Raw genomic sequence first — 20,886 nt, 5'->3', positions numbered from 1 at the left:
AAATTTGGTGTTCCACTAAAGAAAGAAAGTCATACTGGTTTAGAATTACATTAAGTTAAATGATGACAGAAATGTCATTTTTTGTGATGAACTATCCCTTTAACATTTAAGAATGTATTAAAAAATATTTGATAGAGTGACTTTAAATTAGGTTAGATTTACTGTATGAAGTGCCACTAGCCAAAACAGTAATGCAAAAAGTAAAAGATGAGGTAAATGTGATGAAACGTGTTCCAGAGTGCTTTCCCTTTTAACAGTACAGCAGGTGTAAAAGAAGGCAAGAAAAATTGGAGGTAGTGACATTATCGTGTGATGAACAGGCCTCCGATGATGACATATGAAAATGTCACAAATATATGCAGTACCCAACGACTGTTCAACAAGAATCGGTGTCTGGATCGGCCAAGACCAGCAACAAGACACTTGTTTTCCTTACTGTTACTTTTGCAGTTGTAAGCACTTTCCACAGCTTATTGCATTGTGTGACCATATGAATAAAAGTATTTTATGAGCATAAGATCCTGCAATTGAGATTTGTTTTATGTTGTGCATCCAGCAGGTGGTGGTATAAAACAAACTCACTCACTGCATCTTCATCAAGACAATAGGCAGGGCTCTGATTTTCAAGATGGTTGAGACTATAAATAGCTCATAATTTCACTAAGATGAATGGCTCAAATACACTCAACAAAAGCAAGTTTGTTGTTGCATGTTTCATGAAGGTTTTAAAAAAAGAGTAAAGAAGTAATAGAAACATGCCTCTTTTGCAGCCAAAAAGTTTGACTGAAATGCTGCTTGACTTGTATGAAACAATGGGGTGATTGTTGACATTTGACCCCCATTTAATTCTGTTTTAAAAGCAAGGAGACAGGATTGTTGTGTGCATTGACTGCACTCCAACAAACCTGATAACCGGGATGGCAGAGAGAATTCATGCTAATTGTTGCTATGGCACAAGTTTTCCAAACACCTACTCACGCCTCCTTTAGCATTTCCCTGAGATTTTTTCAATTTATAAACCAACAGAATTAATGAGATTTTAAATGAATCGTGTCTTGCTAGGGTTCCATGACCTAACAATTACTTTAGACCTTAACAGATACAGTGTTCCCCTTAAACTACAAAAAGACACATAGAAAACAAACAAAAAATACAATATAAGACATTTCTCTTTAAATATAAGACATGTCACACACAAAAAATATTACACAAATTATAAATCCACAAGGGGCCTTGACTTGACTTAACTTTAACGGGATAGGTATTCCCCATTTTCTCACCTTCATGTTGTTTCAAACCTGAATGAATTTCTTTCTTCCAGAGAACACAAATGGAGATGTTAGATAGAGAGCTAGCCCCATTCACTATTAACTTTCATTGTATGGAAAAAAGATGCAATAAAAGTGAATCCACGGACAAGAGAATGTCATACAGGTTTGGAACAACACAAGGGTGAGTACATATTAAAGAATATACATTTTTGTGTGAACTATCCCTTTAAAGGGGTCATGACATGGTTTTTTTTATTGTATTATTATGTTCCCTTAGGTGCAATTATAGTATTAATATATTTTTTTTTAAGAAAAACTTTTAAAATCTAGTGATTTATGACCTTTTCCCACCCTGTTTCTCATCCTCTGATTCAAACAGTCTGTTTTGGGGGCGTTTTCCATTTAAGACTTCAGTGTTAACGCCCACTGTTATGATTGGCTAACGTCAGTGCCTATGTATCAATTATTGACACCCCCAGCCAGAACAATATGCAAGTAAACTAAGTAAAAACACTGTGATTATTCATAATGAATGAAATTGCGCTTTAAAAAGTAGTTTAAAGTTTAAAATAGATTACTTACAGTTTGCGTCGTCGTTGTTCCCAGAATAGTCGGCACGGACTTATCTTTGAGCAACAGTTTTCTGGCAAAGCCAGCATCATATTGAGATTTGTTCTCAAAACAGTCATCCTTAAAATGTACAGAACAAACGCTTAAGTTAACACTGCCATGACTGGGTCATCCGCAAAAAATAAACTGCATCCATTTTTCCCTGACGTCTGGATCTTTCGGCAGCTTATTCAGAGGTTTTGTTTGACCACAGCCAGGAACAGCACATCTGTGTGGCATCGTAATTTTCCTGTGCACAAGTAGTCTCTGTCAGAGCTCGCTGTCCATCGACTGAACACTTGTGAGGCGACGGCGATACTGAAATGAGCGTAGTCTTGCGCTTAAAGCGTAGTTATCTTGTGCTGGAGGCGGTCATATGCAAACGCTGTTACGTCACTTCTAACCGACACGTCACTTCTAACCATGAATCCAGAACGAGATGTATTTTGAGCTTGATTAAATAAATGATTCGTTTAGAATGGGGAGGCCGTCTTAAAATATTAAACTTGCAGGACGTTTTAATGATACAAAGACCTCTTATATACCAAAAGATCAAGGCAAATTTGGTTTCTCATGTCATGACCCCTTTAAACATTTAGCATACAGCCAAGTCAAATTTTCAGAAATTAAAATCTAATTTTAATCTAATTTTGCATTAAAAACTGAGTTTCTAAAGACAGCTAGTCTGCCATTTTGAGCCAATGAAAAATTTAACATTTGGCTGGTCTGAAGGGTGCAGGTGGCTTGTCAGCGTGAGATGCAGGTGCTCTGGTTTTCATGCCAGTGAGCGATAACAACATGGCAGGGAAGTCTAGGACAGTGTGTCTTCTACCTGAGGAGTTTTTGCATTTGACGTTTTTTGGAGTGGTGGGCGACACTTCAGCCTCTGCCTCATCATCCTGGATCTGGTCGTTGTCGTTCTCCTCTCTCACTGAAATGTCTAAAAAGAATTCCAGGGTCATAGATAGAAAAATTAGCATTAGCTTTTCATTTGCATAATACACCAAACACATGAAATAACTAGACCTACCATAGTATGATAGTTTGCAGTAGGGTTGGGTGATACAGCTTAAATATTCTATATTTTTCAGTCCTTTTATGATATTTAATATATAACCCTTAATAATTATGTGTTTGCATACATGTGTACATGTGATTTGAAATTTTTTTGTCCCGTCAGAGGAGACATATTTATATCCAAACAGCCATTGTTGCATTGTTTATATATTATAAAATATATAATATATAAAATTAAAACACAGTAAAAAACAAGAAATAATCAAAACATGTTTTAAGTGTTTTTTCTTGTATTTTTTTTTATTTTTTTTACAGTTATTGAACACAAGAAATTATTAACAATTCTTAGCACATATAATTAGGCAAATGTAGCTCTTTATTGCTTTACCATTCTAAAACGTGTGTCATAAAGGGGTTTACAGGAATATCTAAATGGTGATGCAAACAAATAATTAAATCAGAGATTGGAATCAATTCATTGAAATGGACAGTTTGAACTGATTCACAGTCATAAATCGAACATACCAAATCTGATGTAATTTTTGCTTCTGAAGTTTAAATAAGAGATTCTATTAAAACCCTGTGTTAATATTGTCATACTTGCAGGTCTGAAAACAAGGAAAGATCACAGAATGAATCTAATGAAATGCTCTTTAGGAAACTTAACATGCATTTAAGAAGCACATTCAAATCATTGTGATATTCAAAATGTTGAGTAATTTTTTACATTTTAGAGAGTTCAAATCAAATCTCACCCTGTTTGCTCAGAGACACCTCATCAGTCTTGTCCGTCTTGCCATCGCCCTCATCTGGGATCTTGCTGGTGATGGGGCTGGACACGTATAGTTTGTTGATATCCAGTGTGGTCTTGCTGAAAGGGGACATGGAGGAGTACATGCTTGCATAGCCATTGGAGGAACAGCTAAGGGCAGCCAGGTCCAGAGCTTTCCCACCCGTTATAATGGGGATGTTGAGGGAGAGTTTGCGGCGGCGGTTAGGGGACGAGGTCTTGGTGATGGCCAGTGGGGGTGGGGAGGAAAACTTGCGGCTGGCACGGGGCGATTTAGGAGGCTCTCCGTAGAGAAGCTTGTTATTCTGGCTGCTAGCGAAAAACAGCTCCAGGGATCTGTGTCGGAAAAAGCAGAGGGCAGGATTTGTTTAATGACCATGCTATACATTTTCTGTTGATTGAAACCTCTTAAGGGACATAATGACATTTGTTAAGTGCATACAAGTTCAGAGAGGATTTACACTTTCAAAGGTAAGAAAATTCCATTCAAATTTAAATGTGATTTTAAATTTGAATTCAAAGGTGAAGTGTGCAATTTCTGCTAAATACACTAACTGGAATTGGAAATGTGTCACGAACCCCGCTCCCTCGCTCCGCCCCCTTGAGCTCGTACGCTCTTTTTCCTCCCTCGGGCTTCCACGCCCGTTTTGCTCGTTCGAGCTTGCACGCTCGTTTTTGCTCCTACGAGCTTACATGCTCGTAGACTATCCCCCCCCGGGCACACATGCACTCCGCGAGCGTACTCGCTCGCTTCCCGCTCTCATCCAGAGATCCAGAGTCATTGTTTACACCTGCACTCGCGTCATCTGCACTCCTGTTCATTGTTTACACCTGCACTCGTCACTATATATTCCACACGCATTCGTTTCTCCAGTGTTGGTTATTGTTCTAGTTTACCCCGCATCTTCGCCCCCCGCTAGTCTCGTCTAGTTTTGTACTCCTCTCGATTACCCCTTAGCTTGCCAGCCCCCCTTGTTCCCCTGTGTTTTCCTCTCGCTTGTCTTGTTTGTATATTGATTCCCCGGCTTCGACCTCACGCTCCCTTTGACTTCTCTCTCCCGGATTTGTCCCCTTGTTTATATCTTGATTCCCGGCTCTCGACCCTACGCTTTCCTCGACCATTCTCCATCTGGATTTTCCCCACTGTACCTTCGCCTGCTTTTTGCAAATAAAGCAGTTTTGATTCTCATTGTGACTGTCTTGTCTTGTGTGTGTGTGTGTGTGGGTCACAAAATGTAAGGAATGTTTTTATACATTCTTTTTATAGGTTTCCCGAACACTCCCCTTGTCTTCCATTGGTCACCAAACAGATAGTACCTCTCCTCTGAATTTATGCCATTGGTTGAGCCAATGCTGCTGTGTCAGATTGGTTAGGGTTTTCAAACAAACAGGCAATCTTATAATTTGTGCCACAAAGCCACAGTGTTTAAACTTTTAGGGGAAACAAGTTACATGTTGTTGTCTCTGCATTTTATGCTAGATTAGGATATGGTATTTTAAAAGGGTTAGTTCAACCAACATTTTAACTCATCATTTACTTACTCTCATGTCATTTAAAATCTGAATAATTTTCTTTATTCCACAGAACACATGTGCAGCATTATAAGGAATGTTGACATTGCTCTTTTTTTCTTTACAATAAAAGAAAACAGTGGTGATTTCTCAGGGCCAGCAAAGCCTTCTCTGCTGGCCTAACATGCTAAATAGATAAATATTTTTCATCCTTTCATTCTCGATCACCTTTTTGCATATATGTATTTTTAATCGCTCTCCACTCTTAATTAATCTACAAACAAATAGAGAAAAACTAAAAGTTTATCCAGTCTGAATTTATTCCTTGATGCTTACAAGCGAAGCTTGACAACTGTTTCACAAATCGCATGCCTGAAGCCCAAAGCCGAAGCAGCACATGAGTTTGAGCTCCACCCCCTCAGGCCTTCAGAATTTCCACAGAATCCCTCAACAGTGCAAATGAATGAGCAACTAAAGTCAGATTGTCAGATTCATCAGCCAATCAGATTGATTTATTTGATATTGGTGGGTGTAATCTTTAGGATATTTGAGTGACGCAATCACGCTTTAAGTGATGTATGTAATTTGAAAGCAAAGACCGTGAGATCTTCATCACTGCTAGTATTGCCATTGAGAAAGAAATCCTTATGGATTTAAAAACACGAGATGTTCCGCATGATCATGTGATTCCTTAATTTATAAAACAGGAAAGGAGGACTGATTTTCACTTCAAGTAAATTGCTAAGTGCTTTTTGCATTGTTTTTTGCATCAGGAGCATTCAGTAGTCAGATCAAGTTTTGAAAAGTAGTGCTGCATTCCATTCAACTCGGAAAGTCGGATTTTACAACTTCTTACTAGGAAAAGTGCAATGGAATATATCATGAAGTCAGAATTACAACTTTTAGGCTTGTGCCGTAATACTCAACTCCGATTCCGCCGAGATGCAGGGATATGATATCACACAAACATGTCGACACTCAGGGAGATATACAAAGTATGTGATAAACATTCACTTTATTAAGTAATGTTGATAAATGAGTTTGTTTCCACATTACATGATATTAAAGCTTATTTAACCAACTCCTGCAGAAACACGTATATAAAACATGGTAATCTCTTTTGATGATCATACACCTGAAGCACAAATTCTAGCGCTGCAGCATTGTTTACCAGTTGGGTGACTAGAAGACATCTCTAAGGAGAGTCGAACCCCTGCTAAGCTAACGGAAGCATTGCAGTTCCAAATATCAGGGAATTGAATGCATTTATGGTCGAAGATATAAAGTAGGAATATTCCACATCCATCTTGAATGGAACACATCATAACTGTATACCTTGACAAAATAAATGTATTGCAAGCAAACAATTAAATTGCAAATATTATTAGATAGATTTTTCCAGGTATTATAGACCCCCTTAGTAGATTCATATGAAAAATTATGATTTTTGACATTCATTTCACAAAACAGTCATGCTGCAGTTAAAATTAGGCTTACTTGAGCATTAAGTGTTATTTCAAGTTCTGTCTTTCATGCGTGGACATGTTTTAAAATGTCAGTTGGTATTATTAGTTGTCTGCTACATAATATATTGCGTAGTACTTGTGAAACTGTGTTTTCTTAAGGCATGAATCGCACTGAAGGCCTAGTCTTAAAATGCACGGCCCGCGGCTGGGAATGCTGAATGCATAAATTCGAAAAGGTTTACATTGCACAAGTAATCTCTAAGACATGCGTTTGGTCCTCTAGAAACCAGGAAGTAGTCACGTTCCCACTACTAGTTCTTCACTGAGCTTAACCACAGGTTATCTCTACCCCTGGGTAAAGCAACATTTCAAACTTGTAATTTTGAAATGTGATTTTGAAATCGGGATAGCACAAATGTTTCCCGGGATTATGAAACCCTGATTCTGAGCAGGGTTAGCACCACAATTGAGGGGTTAACCCCATTTTGCAGTGCCAAAGTTATACAGTGTGAAACGATGCAGTGTTTGAATGTTTTAGAAAGTTGTTTAACAACAAACAACCAATCATATAATGCCTCAGTGCTTACCTCATAAAATATTAATGCGCTTTGTACATCACTAAAACTTTCATGTGCTGCTTATGTTCTCTGTTTGAGAAAAACTGTGTCGAACAGTGATGGCAAAAATTATCCGTGTTTTTGTTACAGTGTTTTTGTGGCATATTTCCGAAGACGAAAGACAAACAGAGCTGATTTTCATGCCGACATTTCCACAGAAGAGCAGCTCCATTTACAGGCTGTGTGTCCATCACAAGCTGTATTCATCCAATCACTGACACCACAAAATATGCAAATAAGAATGTTAACCCGGGGTTTATGAATGTGCAGTGTGAAAAATCGGAACATGAAAACCCAGGATTAATTATTAACCCAGGGTATGGTATCAACAGTGTGAAACATGAAACAAGATAACCCAGGATTCGGTTTACAGAGGATTTAGTATAACACAGGGTTAACAATTTCATGTGTGAAAAGCCATTCTGAGATTCGCAAATTTTGGTCCCATGAAAACCAGGAAATAATCACGTTCAAGTAAACAATGGTAAGCGCCATTCTGACTTTTTTGCTCTCAAACTACATTTTTAGTTTTACACTGAATGTCAGGTTTAGGGTTGGGATTTGGTTAAGGGCTAGGGTTAAAGGGTTAGTTCATACGAAACTGAAAATTCTCTCATCATTTACTCACTGTCATGATATCCCAGGTGTGTATGAATTTGTTTCTTCTGCTGAACACATTTGAAGGAAAAAAAATACTAAATCTTAGCTTAGTTGGTCGTGACACAAGTGGATCGTGATCCGACTTTTGAAGCTCCAATAATCCCAGACAGTAAGCATAAACGTCATCCTTAAAGGACTCCAGCAGTTAAATTAATGTCTTCTAAAGCAATACCATCACTTTTGGTGTAAAAAAGATCAGAATTAAAGTACTTTTAACTATAAAATATAAATAATGTTTTAATTAAGAAGTACTTTTTCCGCATCAAATGCAATTTTATCTTGAAATATCCAGGGACCTGGGTAGCTCAGCGAGTATTGATGCTGATTACACTACATATACATTTATGCATTTGGCAGACACTTTTATCCAAAGCGACTTACAGTGCACTTATTACAGGGACAATCCCCCCGGAGAAACCTGGAGTTAAATGCCTTGCTCAAGGACACAATAGTGGTGGCCGCAGGGATCGAACCAGCGACCTTCTGATTAACAGTTATGTGATTTAGCCCACTACGCCACCACCACTCCGTTACCACCCCTGGAGTCATGAGTTCGAATCCAGGGAGTGCTGAGTGAGTCCAGGCAGGTCTCCTTAGCAACCAAATTGGCCCAGTTGCTAGGGAGGATAGAGTCACATAGGCAGGGTAACCTCCTCGTGGTCACGATTGGTGGTTCTTGCTCTCAGTGGGCCACATGGTAAGTTGTGCGTGGATCGTGGAGAATAGCATGAGCCTCCGAATGCTGTGAGTCTCTGTGGTGTCATGCACATGAGCCATGTAATAAGATGTGAGGATTGACTGTGTCAGAAGTGGAGGCAACTGGGATTTGTCCTCCACCACCCCGATTGAGGAGAGTAAATGCACCACCTCGAGGACCTAGTAAGTAGTGGGAATTGGGCATGCCAATTCGAGGAAAAAAAGGGATATAATTAAGTTTTTAATTATAAATAAGATCTTGAAATATCCGCTTGTCTTGGTGTAAAGTGAAGGCATTTTGTGATGAAAGAAAGTGTTTGTTTGGAGCACATGCTGCAGCTGCAGTAATGATGGACTCGAGTGACAAAGCGCAACTATAAAATACTAGTGTCATAAAAGTCTGGTTAAAAAATCTCTTAATACATTTATTTATTAAACTATTTATTAAAACATATTTAATTAAAACCAGTAATGTAATGAAAGGAACGTCACCTACACAAACACATTTCACCCGGAAAATTGTTAACAACACTTCCAGCTTGGCTACTGGGGACAGTTGTTTGAATTTCGGTTATCACAAACCGATTTCAGCAGCAGAATGTTCGACCTACTGTTACCTAATTCATAGTGTGATCAGTTTGAAGAATCTGCCTAAAATCTTCTATTGTGTTCCACAGAAAAAAGTCATGTAGGTTTGGATAAACAACAGGGTGAGTAAATGATGACAGAAATGCCCTTTTTGGGTTAGCACAGATTCAGAAAACATCTTACGCTACACCCCTAAACAACACAAAATAACATAAACTTACATATTTTCCTATGGAGTTACATTTCAGCCTCTCATTGCAGCTTATGATTTAGTTGATATTTGCTTCACAACACTGTGATGTCCTGAGCTGGTACAGTGCTGAGAAAATTGTCTTTGTGGAGAATAAACAGCCTACTCTTCACATGTCTCTATAAGGATGGAGAGCACTGCAGATAAGCTTTCCCACACATCGAGCCACCCCTACACGTCATGCCTGCACAGAAATAGCACCTCTTATGACAGTCTGGGTGACCGTTTGAGCTGAGGCAGTGCAGCTGAGCGGGGGAGGTCTAGGGAGGCATCACAGCCATGCAGTCTGCCCAGGGGAGAGTGGGTGCTACAGGCTGTGGGTGTATGGAAGGTCCCCGGCTCTTACTGATTTGCCTGGATCTTCGTCTTCAGAGCCAACAGAAGGAGGGAGAGCAGGGAGGAGAAGAAAAAGAGATACGGAGGAAGAAACACAGATAGAGACAAAAATAATAGAGACAAAAAGAGAGAGAGAGGGGTTGGTGTGCTCTGGCTGCAAAACGTGCACACTAAATATTTCATCTAGCAGATGCGGTATGGATGGAGGGTGGGGTCCTGCAGCAGAGTGGCCGGTTGCTAAGGTGATGGTGACAGAGCCCCACTGAGATGCTTCAGTTATGCAGGCACGCAGGCGAAGAAGCAGGGCCCAATTATTGCTGTTTCCAGCAGAACACACACACACATACACGGACCAGGGCAACACACATTAGTATGACCTCTCGCAAGCCTTTAGCAACTCCAGCACATCTCACTACCCTTTGGCTTTTTCTCTGTCTCTCTCTCTCTTCTCTCCTTTAATCCGTTACACACACAGACGCACACTCACTCTCACTATAGGCTGACAAACACTAGTGTGACCTCTCTCCAGTCTAACCAAGCCACATTTTCTGCCCTATCGCTCTCTCTCTCTCTCTCTCTCTCTCTCTCTCTGTATCTCTCTCTCTCTCTCACACACACACACGTTGGTGTGGCTATCCTTATGAGGACTATGAGGACAGAGAAATAATTATTTTTATACTGTACGATCAATAGATTCTATCCCCCTATCTTACCCCTAAAACTAACCCTCACAAAAAACTTTCTGCATTTTCACATTTTCAAAAAAACATAGTTTTGCACACACACACACAAACACAGCCAGCAAAGCAAAGGCCCATTGCTGAACTAAGAGCTTGCAGTATTTACATACAAGATACAAGACCATCCAGGAGGCATCTAGAGAGCAAAACACAGCAAAATGAGAAAATGCTATGGCCAGCCTCTCTTTTCCATGTTGCTTTAGTCAAATTTCTTCATTAAAACATTGTAAATGAGAAATTGCACAGCAATCTTCACAATCAAAACAACTCAACCAGTAACATTGAGAGATTATTATATTACTATTTTTAAATGTTCTATTTTAAATATGTTTACATAAAAACAGATCAGGTCCTGGATGCTGATTGGTCAACAGATGTTTGTCACAATCTCATGTTGTCACATCCAGTTCTGAATAGTAGCACAAACAAACCTCCACCTATAGTTATGTCCATAGACAATTTGTTTTTAGAAATACATTCAACAATCTAAGATGCGCTCGACAATAAACATCAACATTTTTAAATGTTTTTTTTTGGCCCAACACAGCACTTTTTTATAGTAAAAAACAACAGTGTCTGAGCAAGGCGAGTGTCAGAATGAAGTGTTCCGGTTATTAATTATTTTAATGTTATTGTTTTCACTATTGCAGCATTTTAATATCCCGTTTTTATTTTAAATACAATGCAGTTGTGCACGCTGTGACATTTTCATCTCTATTTTTTTAATTCACATTGCATTCAAATCTGACAATTGTATATAGTCGCCAGTGAACATTTCCCCAATCATCATGTACTCTTGTTTGTACTATATTCTTGCATTTCTCTAAGAAACAATTACGTTATACTCTGTAAAGTGCTGCCTACTCACATAAGCAAATACTCACCTTTACCATCACAAAATGCATTGAATAACATGACACTTTTTAATTATTAAATGGTGAGGTAGGTTTGTTAAAAGAAGTATTTGAGATGAATTGTACATAAATACACCATAATAATTCCACACTATGGGCGCTGCCATTGAAACAGACAGTGGCAGATGTTGTTTAACACTACAACTCGAAGCTGCTGTTGTGCGAAGGTGGAAGTGTGATGAAGGCTTATACAAAGTTCCAACTTTGCTAAAATACCTGATATGGTAACAATTACAGTATGACGCTGTTATTGGATTATAATTTTGGTTGCATAGTAATGTTTTGTTATGTCAGGCTTATATCTTTTAGCGTAAGGATGCCATTTCAAGAGATGGCTCACCCAAAGATGAAAATTCTGTTATCACTTGCTCATCTTCATGTTGTTCCAAACCCATATGACTTTCTTTTTCAGATTTTAACCTCAGTTGCTATTAACTATCATTGCATCTTTTTTCCATACAATGGAAGTGGATGGACTGCAGCTCTCTTGCCATGTGATACTTTGCACATGACATGAGAACTGCAGGCTGTCAGCTGATCAGATTTCCCATTTGCCACAATATCATCAGTGATCTTTTCTTTGGATTTCAAAAATATCTGCATGGCTCACCGGGCTGGTATGGCACTGATGGGCCTCTTGTATATAGTGATGAGTTTGTCGAGCACTATATCTGCACTGGTGAAGACACGGTAGGAGTGCAGGAAGGTGTTGAGAAAGTCAATGGAGAGGAAGCGCAGGTCGGTCAACCTCTCCAGCAGTCGTTCTACACTTGCGTAGCGGATCTGCAACACCTTGCACGAGTTCATCATCTTACTGAAGCGGATGTCCACGTCATCACAGTACAGACTGGCATCAGACCTAAACATGAGATACACAGGTAAACAGACGTGATTTACATATTTATAAAAACGTGGCTTATGGTTTTATAATCGTTATTGAAATACATATCTCCTTAAACGTTTGAAAATAATATGGCTCGCAAAAAAATTACAGATCTTAGTAATAATAAGTAATACTCAGTCAATATTTGGTCATTTTGAGATGATCAGCCAATAGCAGAGTCTGATTAAAAGTAAATTAAAAGTTGATGAAAGACTAATACAAAAGGCCACTCTAGGCAGATACTTGAAACTAATTCACAGATCTACAAATATCTGCATACACATATATTTCTCTGCGGGAAAAGCATATCAACTTCCAATGTGATGAAGTGCTTACTTGATCATCTGGGGCACAGTGACTTTAGAGTTCTCCTCAAAGGCGTTCATCATCAGCCCATTACAACGAATATTATCTATGCACTGTAGTAAAGAGAGAGAGCATGAGCATGAGCATGAGCATGTGTACCACAGGAGGTGAGTAAAAGGTGAAGGTCTTGCCCTGAGGCTGTGTGGATCACTCAGTGCAATCTGATATGAGTAGACATGCCTGGCTGATGTCACTGGTCCAGGCTGACTTCTCTTGCCGTGAGGAGGCCACCAGGATGATGGTGAAGGACTGGCTGTCTTTGGGCTCCACCACAATCTTGAAATCCAGGTGCTCCATGTCCTGACCGCTCTTGTCTGACTTGGCTGAAGAGAAAAAAAGAACTAGTGATCCTCAGGAAATAATCTGTAGTGCAGGTATCTTGTGATTAGATTTGTGGTCAGATATTTTCCAGTTAAGCAATGTAATACAAAGCAACCTACTCAATCTGACTCTACAACATATCAATAAGGACATTTGCATAGTAATGATACCAACCCAGTTAAATGAAACCACTACTGTCATGTCTTTAAGTCATTAGAAGTATATTATTAGCTATACATTTCTTTTAAATCTGATTTTTTTATGCACTGTCATGTTTTGCCCCCCAATCAATGTTGAAACCTTTAGTGAAAATGCTATGTATTGTACATAACTGAATAATTAATGATCAATCAAGTGATAATTTAATCAACTTAACCAAACTGATAAATATAAAATTATCTAGAAAAATCCACTTAAGTTTATAAGTTGTAGTAAACTAAGCAAAATTGCTTCTGCATATACATATATTTAGTTCAGAAATGATCCTGCATTTCGTCACATTTTATTTTGTGATTTTCATTGGACTGAAAAGTAAGCAGTGAAGTGAGGTGGAATGGGCAACTGAGAGTAATATGTCATCTCTACCAGGGTCCGCAACTGATTAGAATGAAGCATAATACTTAAAGGAATTGTATACCCAAAAATGTTCTAATAATTCCTCTCAGATGTGCATGGCTTTCTGTCTTCTGCTGAACACTGAACTGAAGAATATTTCATCACTGTCAATCCTCACAATGCAAGAACAAAGCACATAAAGGCAGTATAAAAGTAATCAATAAGACTCCAATGGTTAAATCCATGTCTTCAGAAATGATATGATAGGTGTGGATTAGAAACAGATCAACATTTAAGTCCATTTTTACTTTAAATTCTCCTCCCTGCACAGTAGGTGGCAATATGCATGAAGAATGCAAATAACAAACATAAAAAACAGAAGAAGAATTTGATATCATGAATGTGACCTATCATATCGCTTCTGAAGACTTGGATTTAACCACTTAAGTCATATGGAATACTTTTATAATGTCTTTATGTGCTTTTTGGTGTTTCAAAGTTTTGGTCACATTTACTTATGGACCATATGGATTTATTCTTCTGCAAATATTAGTTTGTGTTCAGCAGAAGAAAGAAAGTCATTCACATCTGGGATGGCATGAGGGTGAGTAAATTATGAGAGGATTTTCATTATTCAGTGAACTATTCATTTTATGGAGGATTTTATTAACTTAAAAGGTTTTCTGAGCAAGTACACTTAAATAAAATAAAGAAAAAAATGAATTGTATTTGGATGAAATAAGGAAAGAAACGGAATGGATTCCATTCCCGATTGTTCTGGCCTAATTTAACCCCTGATCATAGTTATAAAGTCAAAGACAAGCAAATAAATTGAAGAGGTTTGATACATACACTCATCATCTGTGCCCTCTGGCTCTTCTATCAGTGTGCAGTCAATGAGTGACACCACTCCATTCTGCCATCAGAAGACAAGCAACACTGAGACATGCTCTAAGAATATGCTGCAATCAAATAATCAATACCAGCTGTACAAAAACAGTGATTACTGTGAGGATCTCCTTCTTGAATTTCCCCAAAGACCAGCAGCAATACTGGCTTATTGAACGTGGTAAAATTACAGTCGATTGAAGATGGTAATCATTATTTCCTGGGCACAACATAACATTTCACTGGTTTAACAAGCATCCCGTTACATTCAATAGTCATCCTCTGAGAAATCAGGAAATATGTAAATAACATCCCTTTTTCCATATTTATTCAGTTTGCATTTCTGTGAAGAAACTTGCATCTACATTATTTGCTCTATAATGAGTTAAAGTTAGACATCATGTCTAGAGTAAGTGGAGTAATTTTGCTTAGTTTGTGACAGCAGCCATTCAGCATTTTTTTATGTGATATCACAAACTACTGCACTACATGACAAATAGACAAAACAAATGCAAATATTATAAATCATTTTAAATGATCATTTATTTTACTTGTCCAAAATATAGGCCTTCACACCCCATAAAGGGAAAGTTCTGTATTGGCCAGTAATGTCAAAGTCTATGTTTGTAGAGGTTGGCAGTAAGACCAAAATTGTACATCACGGTAATGCATATCTTTGTATATTCTATATATAATTAAATAAATAAATACAATTAAAACTAATGAAATATCTTTTTTTGTTCCTCTTCTCTTTTTATTTGGACCAAAAGATTTCATTGTAAGTCTCACAACAGTGCAACAATTAGAATCAAATTATGTGCCACTTGACTTAAAAAAAAAGAGTAATACAATAATTATATTAATACAAGTAAAACTAATGTTTTAAAACAGATATCAAATCTGATTGAATGAGCAACACTCAAAGCTGATGTAAAATAATAGATAGTTGTGTACCTGTGACAGCATACAAGTAAAATTATTACTACTATGGCAATTTATGACATTGCTCAGAAACAGAAAACAAACTTTGTTTCGTGTTGTGCAAACAACACACCTCAATAGCAACCTTTTCTTAAAACTGATTTTTATGGGACACATCCCGATCTGTATTTACGCCAGGCAAAAAAAAAACATTCTATCAGGTGTAAGTGACATAAAGAAGGCCTGCTTACTGATAGCCATGCAAATATATCAACCATATAAAATAGTATAGGAAAATCACATGGATAAAACAGATTATGTTTTCATCCCACCCAGCCCAAATTTAGTTCTTAAGGCATGTGTATGAATTTCTAGGGCAGAATGAGGCTTCACCTTGGTGAGGTGCAGTTTTCCTCCAGAACCTCTAGTGCAGATGATCAGATGTTTGGAGAAAAGGAAACATTGCCTCTCCCCCTCCTTCTTCAGTGATAAAGAGCCCAGACGACCACGGGTGATCTTGCCCTTCTCACTCATGGGCACTTGGATCAGGGATCCTGACAAAGAACAGCAGCAAGATATTGAGGGAGAATGCATTAAACCTGCAGGTAAAGTAAAACTATGGATGGGAAATACTGGATTCACATATGTTTTATCAGATGTTTCCTCATGTCTTCATATCCTGCATTGCATCGCTGACATTTCCGATCCTAGGCTCAACACCAGATCGACAGGTGATGGAAATGAAAGAGTTGGTCTTGTTTTTTTAACACAGTGCTCTTCGGAGAGTAGAAGGATTAGGGCGCCCAATCCTTTGAGTTAACACTCTGCTTTGTGATGGTGGCAGGGAAAAGAGGGCAGCCCAGCAAAGCCTTGGTGAGGGAAGGGGGAGATGGGGGGGCTTGACAATAACAGGTGATAAGAGTGACATTTTGCAGAAAAGAACAGAAGGGAAGGAGAATCCAACCATCTTATCAGGGATCTGTGGCCCCTTTTTGAAGGATTTGTGTATGTATGTGTGTGTGTGTGTGTGTGTGTGTGTGTGTGTGTGGGTGGGGGTGTATTGGGAGGGTGTGGGGAGTTCACCTTGTCTGACAAAGGTCTGGCTGGTGTCTAGGAGAATTTCACAGCCCTCCACGATCATACGCTCGATGGCGAGGTTCTTCCTAATGTTCTCTGTCTCGCTTACTTCATCGTGCATTATTCTGTGTAGGAATAGTAATTTAGCACTCACAGGCAATATTTTATTTGTCACATTTACCTGTTGTTTACTAAGGCTGGGTATGGATACAGATTTCCCGATTCGATTCAGATTCAAATACTCTTGATCTCATTCGATTCAGTATTCGATTCGATTTAAACATTTTATGGGAAGATTTCTGTTAAAATGTCCCTTTTTCGTCCATCTTACATTAAGAAAATTATATATTTTATTTTTAAAAATAATAATTTTACTAATTATATTTGAATAGTTTTTCATAATTTTAGCTCTTTAGTTTATTGTTTAATTGCATAATTTGTCTATTTTCAAGGATTTACATTTATTTGTTGAAGTGTGCTAAAAACGTTACTAAGAAAACTGCCATTTCATTAAAGATCCTCTGTAAATGAGCACATGTTGAGCTCAAATGGCTTTATCTTTATCTCACGCAATGCATGTTAAGAATAAAAAATATTGATCTTGGGATATAAGAAAAGATATGGAGATTGCTTAAATGAAGACTGCAATGCATCGGAAAATCTATATTTTTACCCACCTCTATTGTTTACAAGTGCTTAAAAGTGAAGTCAGTAATTTCTGTACCACCAGCGGCACTAAACATTGCCAATATAATGACTGTTTTCAAACAAGTTTTACACACTACCCCAGTCTTGAGCAGAACAGATTTGTGTATAAATGATTCATTAAACCATTTGTACGCAAAATTGTTGCATCGAAACAAGCAATAAGAATAGTTTTTCAATGGTCATTCTGTTTGTCAGTAAGGCCCTTTGTGTGCTGAGTAGTAGGAAATGATGCATGTTGACACATGGTGATGGATAGTTAGGCTGAAGAGATGGAGAGATACTGTATGTTGACATACCTGGAAAGCTCCTCCAGCTTTGACTTAGCATAATCCAAGCTGTTCCTCTCCACATGCTCGTGCGGTGTATGTGCTAACAGCTCATGGAGGGTCAGTATGTAACGAGGGATCTGTCAGACAAGAGACACACAGTCATAATATCAGACAGCTGCATATCCACACACTCATTTCCACGTTTAGTCATGCGCAAACATGGAAAGCCAAACAAAACTCCTGTAACTGCCTGCAATGTATTCTCGCAGACGAGGCTTAGAGGTGAGCACAATCACCCATCAGCACATTTATTACCAGTGCTGCAGAGCTCAAAGTAGACCTTGCTGAAGTAGATCTCATGGAAACTGCATAGCTTGCCAGAAAAAAGCCATTATGGGCCTGAATACACTGCAAACCCCTACATTCAAGAACTAAAAACAACTGATGATGAAGGACCTGCCATGTGAAGCTAAGCAGCACTCTACATCAAGCTGGCTTTGTTCACACTGCACATAAATACGATTTAGAACTTTAGAACTGACTGTCTGCACTGTCATTTGGCAAGTGATAAAATTCAATCCATTTTCTACATAGTGAATGACACATCTGCGCATAAATGAGTGACTTCAGGTACAACTCTGTTTTGGCCGTTATATATTATCTTAAATCTGATTTCAAACTTCACATTGATGTGGTTTAGATTAGGTCTATAAAAATGAGATTTCATTTGTTTAAGTCTACTAGATAAGAAAAGATTGATTCATAACTTGAAAACAACTTTGTAAATTATAAGAAAGACTGTGCAGGTGGAAGATTATGATCACCTGGAACATGGGGTAGGTGAGGAAGGTCTCCAGTGTGCGTTCCTCACAGTCAGGCTTGGCTTCATACTGTTTAAGCAACTTGTCAAAGTCACGGTTCTGCTTGCAGTGGGCCAAGATTTGCAAACTGTACTGGTGGTTACGCACAAACTCCTGGTAGATGTTGAGCATGGGTAGCAGGATGTCAAACAGGTCAGCTGTAGAACAGACAAGAATCTCAAAGTCAGTGTGACTGGGACTACAGATCTGCAACACCTTTCAAAAAATCTTGCTTGCAATTTGTGGAGTCTACAGAATGTTCTTTATTGTTGGTTGCCAACTGCTCTGGCAGTGCACTCACCCAAGACTAATGTTGGCCAGCTTGCTATTCGAGCTTTCAACCCTTGATAGAATATCTGATGTAGAAACATTATGGTTTCACTGCAGACAAAAAAACAGCATGTGTAAACAACAACGTATGTATTCTATTGTGTTAGTTTTGCCAATTTCAAGCAAAACCTGTTAAGAAACTAGTGATAAGAAAGCCATCAGAGGAAACAATTTTTCTTAGAGGTTTCACAGCTATTTCACAGCTAAGGAGATTTGTTGGAGTTTTCAGTTGTTTAATTTAAATATAAAACTTGTCTAAAACTTATTTAGGATAAATTCAGACACAAATGACAACTGTTGACACGCTGTAAGAGTCCAGAGCTTTTACATTAATGTGGATAGCATTTATAATTTGATCTTGGAATAATTAGACGAGAATGTTTGTGTTCATATTATAATCTCAGACTTTTGTTTGCAGACTTTGGTATCTTGGAAAATCTGAGCTTTGAGATATTGCTGAAATCTCTTCAGAAATTCTACAACATAAAATGTTCTCAGGCTAAGCATTTAAGAAGCAGGAGACTTAAATTCTCTTATCATTTACTCACCTTCATGCCATCCCTGATGGGTACACCTTTTTTTCCTTTGGAGGACACAAATTTACATATTTGGAAGAATCTGTAGGTCCTCACAATGCAAGAGAATAATGATCAGAATTTAGAAGGTCCAAAAAGGACATAAAGGCAGCATGAAAGTAATCCATAAAACTCCAATGGTTAAATCCATATATTCTGATGCTATGCTATATATGATAGGTTCGGGTGAAAAATAGATCAATATTTAAGTCGAAACCCGCATGGAGTGGATTGGGTAGGACCGGTTACATTTGTGTATATTATAAACTCAAAGTCATGCAAGTTTCCATTTCCATTTTGCAAAACCACTTGTCCAAAACATCAAGCGAGTCATTGTTACTTCAAATAGGCCAAATTAAATTTGGCTTTCTCATTTGATTAATCAAAGAATTAATCAACAGAAAATAACCTATTATCAAAATATTGTTTATAATGTGTTGTATTCAATCATGAATGATTGAATTAATGATGTCATACCAGCTGGGACATTTTACCCTTGCAGGCTTACTATTGGCTGATTCAGTCAACACAACACTTCACAACACTTAAGTGTCACTTCAGTCAGCCCTTAAGAATCCGTCTTAGACTTTGCTGAAAGTTGCTTTTGCATCTTTATAAAAAGATCCCACTCTTACACAAGTCCTACTCTTTAATAAAAAAAATTGTCACTTAAGTCAAAGCTTAAGAATATTCTTAAGAGCATTTATGAGAAGCCTTATACATACGGCCCCAGGTTACCATTCACTTGCATGGTGAGGACCAACAGAGCTGAGATTTTCTTCTAAAAATCTAAAAAAGTGATACACATCTGGGATGGCATGAGGGTGAGTAAATGATAAGAGAATTTTCATTTTCTGTTGAACTTTCCCTTTAAGAAAAGTCTCCATTTACTCTTTGTTTAGTTTCATTAGTGTCTAGGAGACACAATAAATATAATACAAATTTAAAATAATAAAATAATTTGGGATTTTTTCTTTCATCTGGGCCTACAAATAAACAAAAACAAATGCAAAACCAGAAAGCCTGCTTAGCACAGGGGGTTAATTATATCTTAAACTTGTGTTTACCTGTTGAGGAATATACTGCTGACATCATCGTGGGTTATGGGCGGTTTCTTGGAACTGGCAGCCATGCGAAGCGGTCTCAAGAAGTTGTTGACGAGGATGTGGAGCTGTTGGACGTACTCAGCCTCTGCCTCCAGCATGCTAAAGACGACCTGGTTCCTCTTCCTCATGCTCTCCGCATGTGGAGAACGGATGTAGTCCTGAATGATGGTCTTCCACTTTCGCCGGCACATCCATCCCCTCAGGAAGCTCTGCACCTTTAGCAGCATTGCAGGAAGAAAACAAGTCTATATAATACAGTATGAATAGGCATATTTATGCAGATCTTTCCAATCCAACGACAGATCATAGTGTCGACAGCTGTTGAGCTCCAAAAATGAGCTTGGATTAATTGTAAGGATTCAGTCGAATTTACTACTTTTATGGAGCTTGTGTGTGTGTGTGTGTGTGTGTGTGTGTGTGTGGGCATGTTTATGTGGTTTACGAGGAAAATTTCTTAGGATACAAACTGGTAATTACAAGGGTATTATGATATAAATGTGGTTTGTGAGGACATTTATTAAACATATTAAACAATGTTTTATTGAAAATGCAAAAATGCAG

General features: G+C 38.1%; 1 protein-coding gene across 3 annotated transcripts in view; it reads right to left on the bottom strand.

Moving 5' to 3' along the window:
• LOC127623389 (ras-specific guanine nucleotide-releasing factor 1-like) overlaps window positions 1-20,886 on the bottom strand; it is a 47,084-nt gene that overhangs the window by 8,975 nt on the left and 17,223 nt on the right. For 2 of the 3 annotated variants that reach the window (XM_052097842.1, XM_052097843.1), the window contains 12 exons: window positions 20,287-20,540; window positions 18,616-18,695; window positions 18,279-18,472; window positions 17,482-17,591; window positions 16,484-16,602; window positions 15,794-15,954; window positions 14,444-14,507; window positions 12,896-13,038; window positions 12,686-12,768; window positions 12,077-12,325; window positions 3,653-4,023; window positions 2,713-2,820 (listed from right to left, as the gene is read on the bottom strand). In XM_052097842.1, the coding sequence (XP_051953802.1) occupies window positions 2,713-2,820; window positions 3,653-4,023; window positions 12,077-12,325; window positions 12,686-12,768; window positions 12,896-13,038; window positions 14,444-14,507; window positions 15,794-15,954; window positions 16,484-16,602; window positions 17,482-17,591; window positions 18,279-18,472; window positions 18,616-18,695; window positions 20,287-20,540 (1,936 nt within the window). The other variant, XM_052097844.1, reaches the window with a different exon arrangement.

Source organism: Xyrauchen texanus, chromosome 29, assembly GCF_025860055.1.
Source record: "Xyrauchen texanus isolate HMW12.3.18 chromosome 29, RBS_HiC_50CHRs, whole genome shotgun sequence".
NCBI classification, from domain to species: Eukaryota; Metazoa; Chordata; class Actinopteri; order Cypriniformes; family Catostomidae; genus Xyrauchen; species Xyrauchen texanus.
This window is presented reverse-complemented; position numbering and strand designations above follow the sequence as displayed.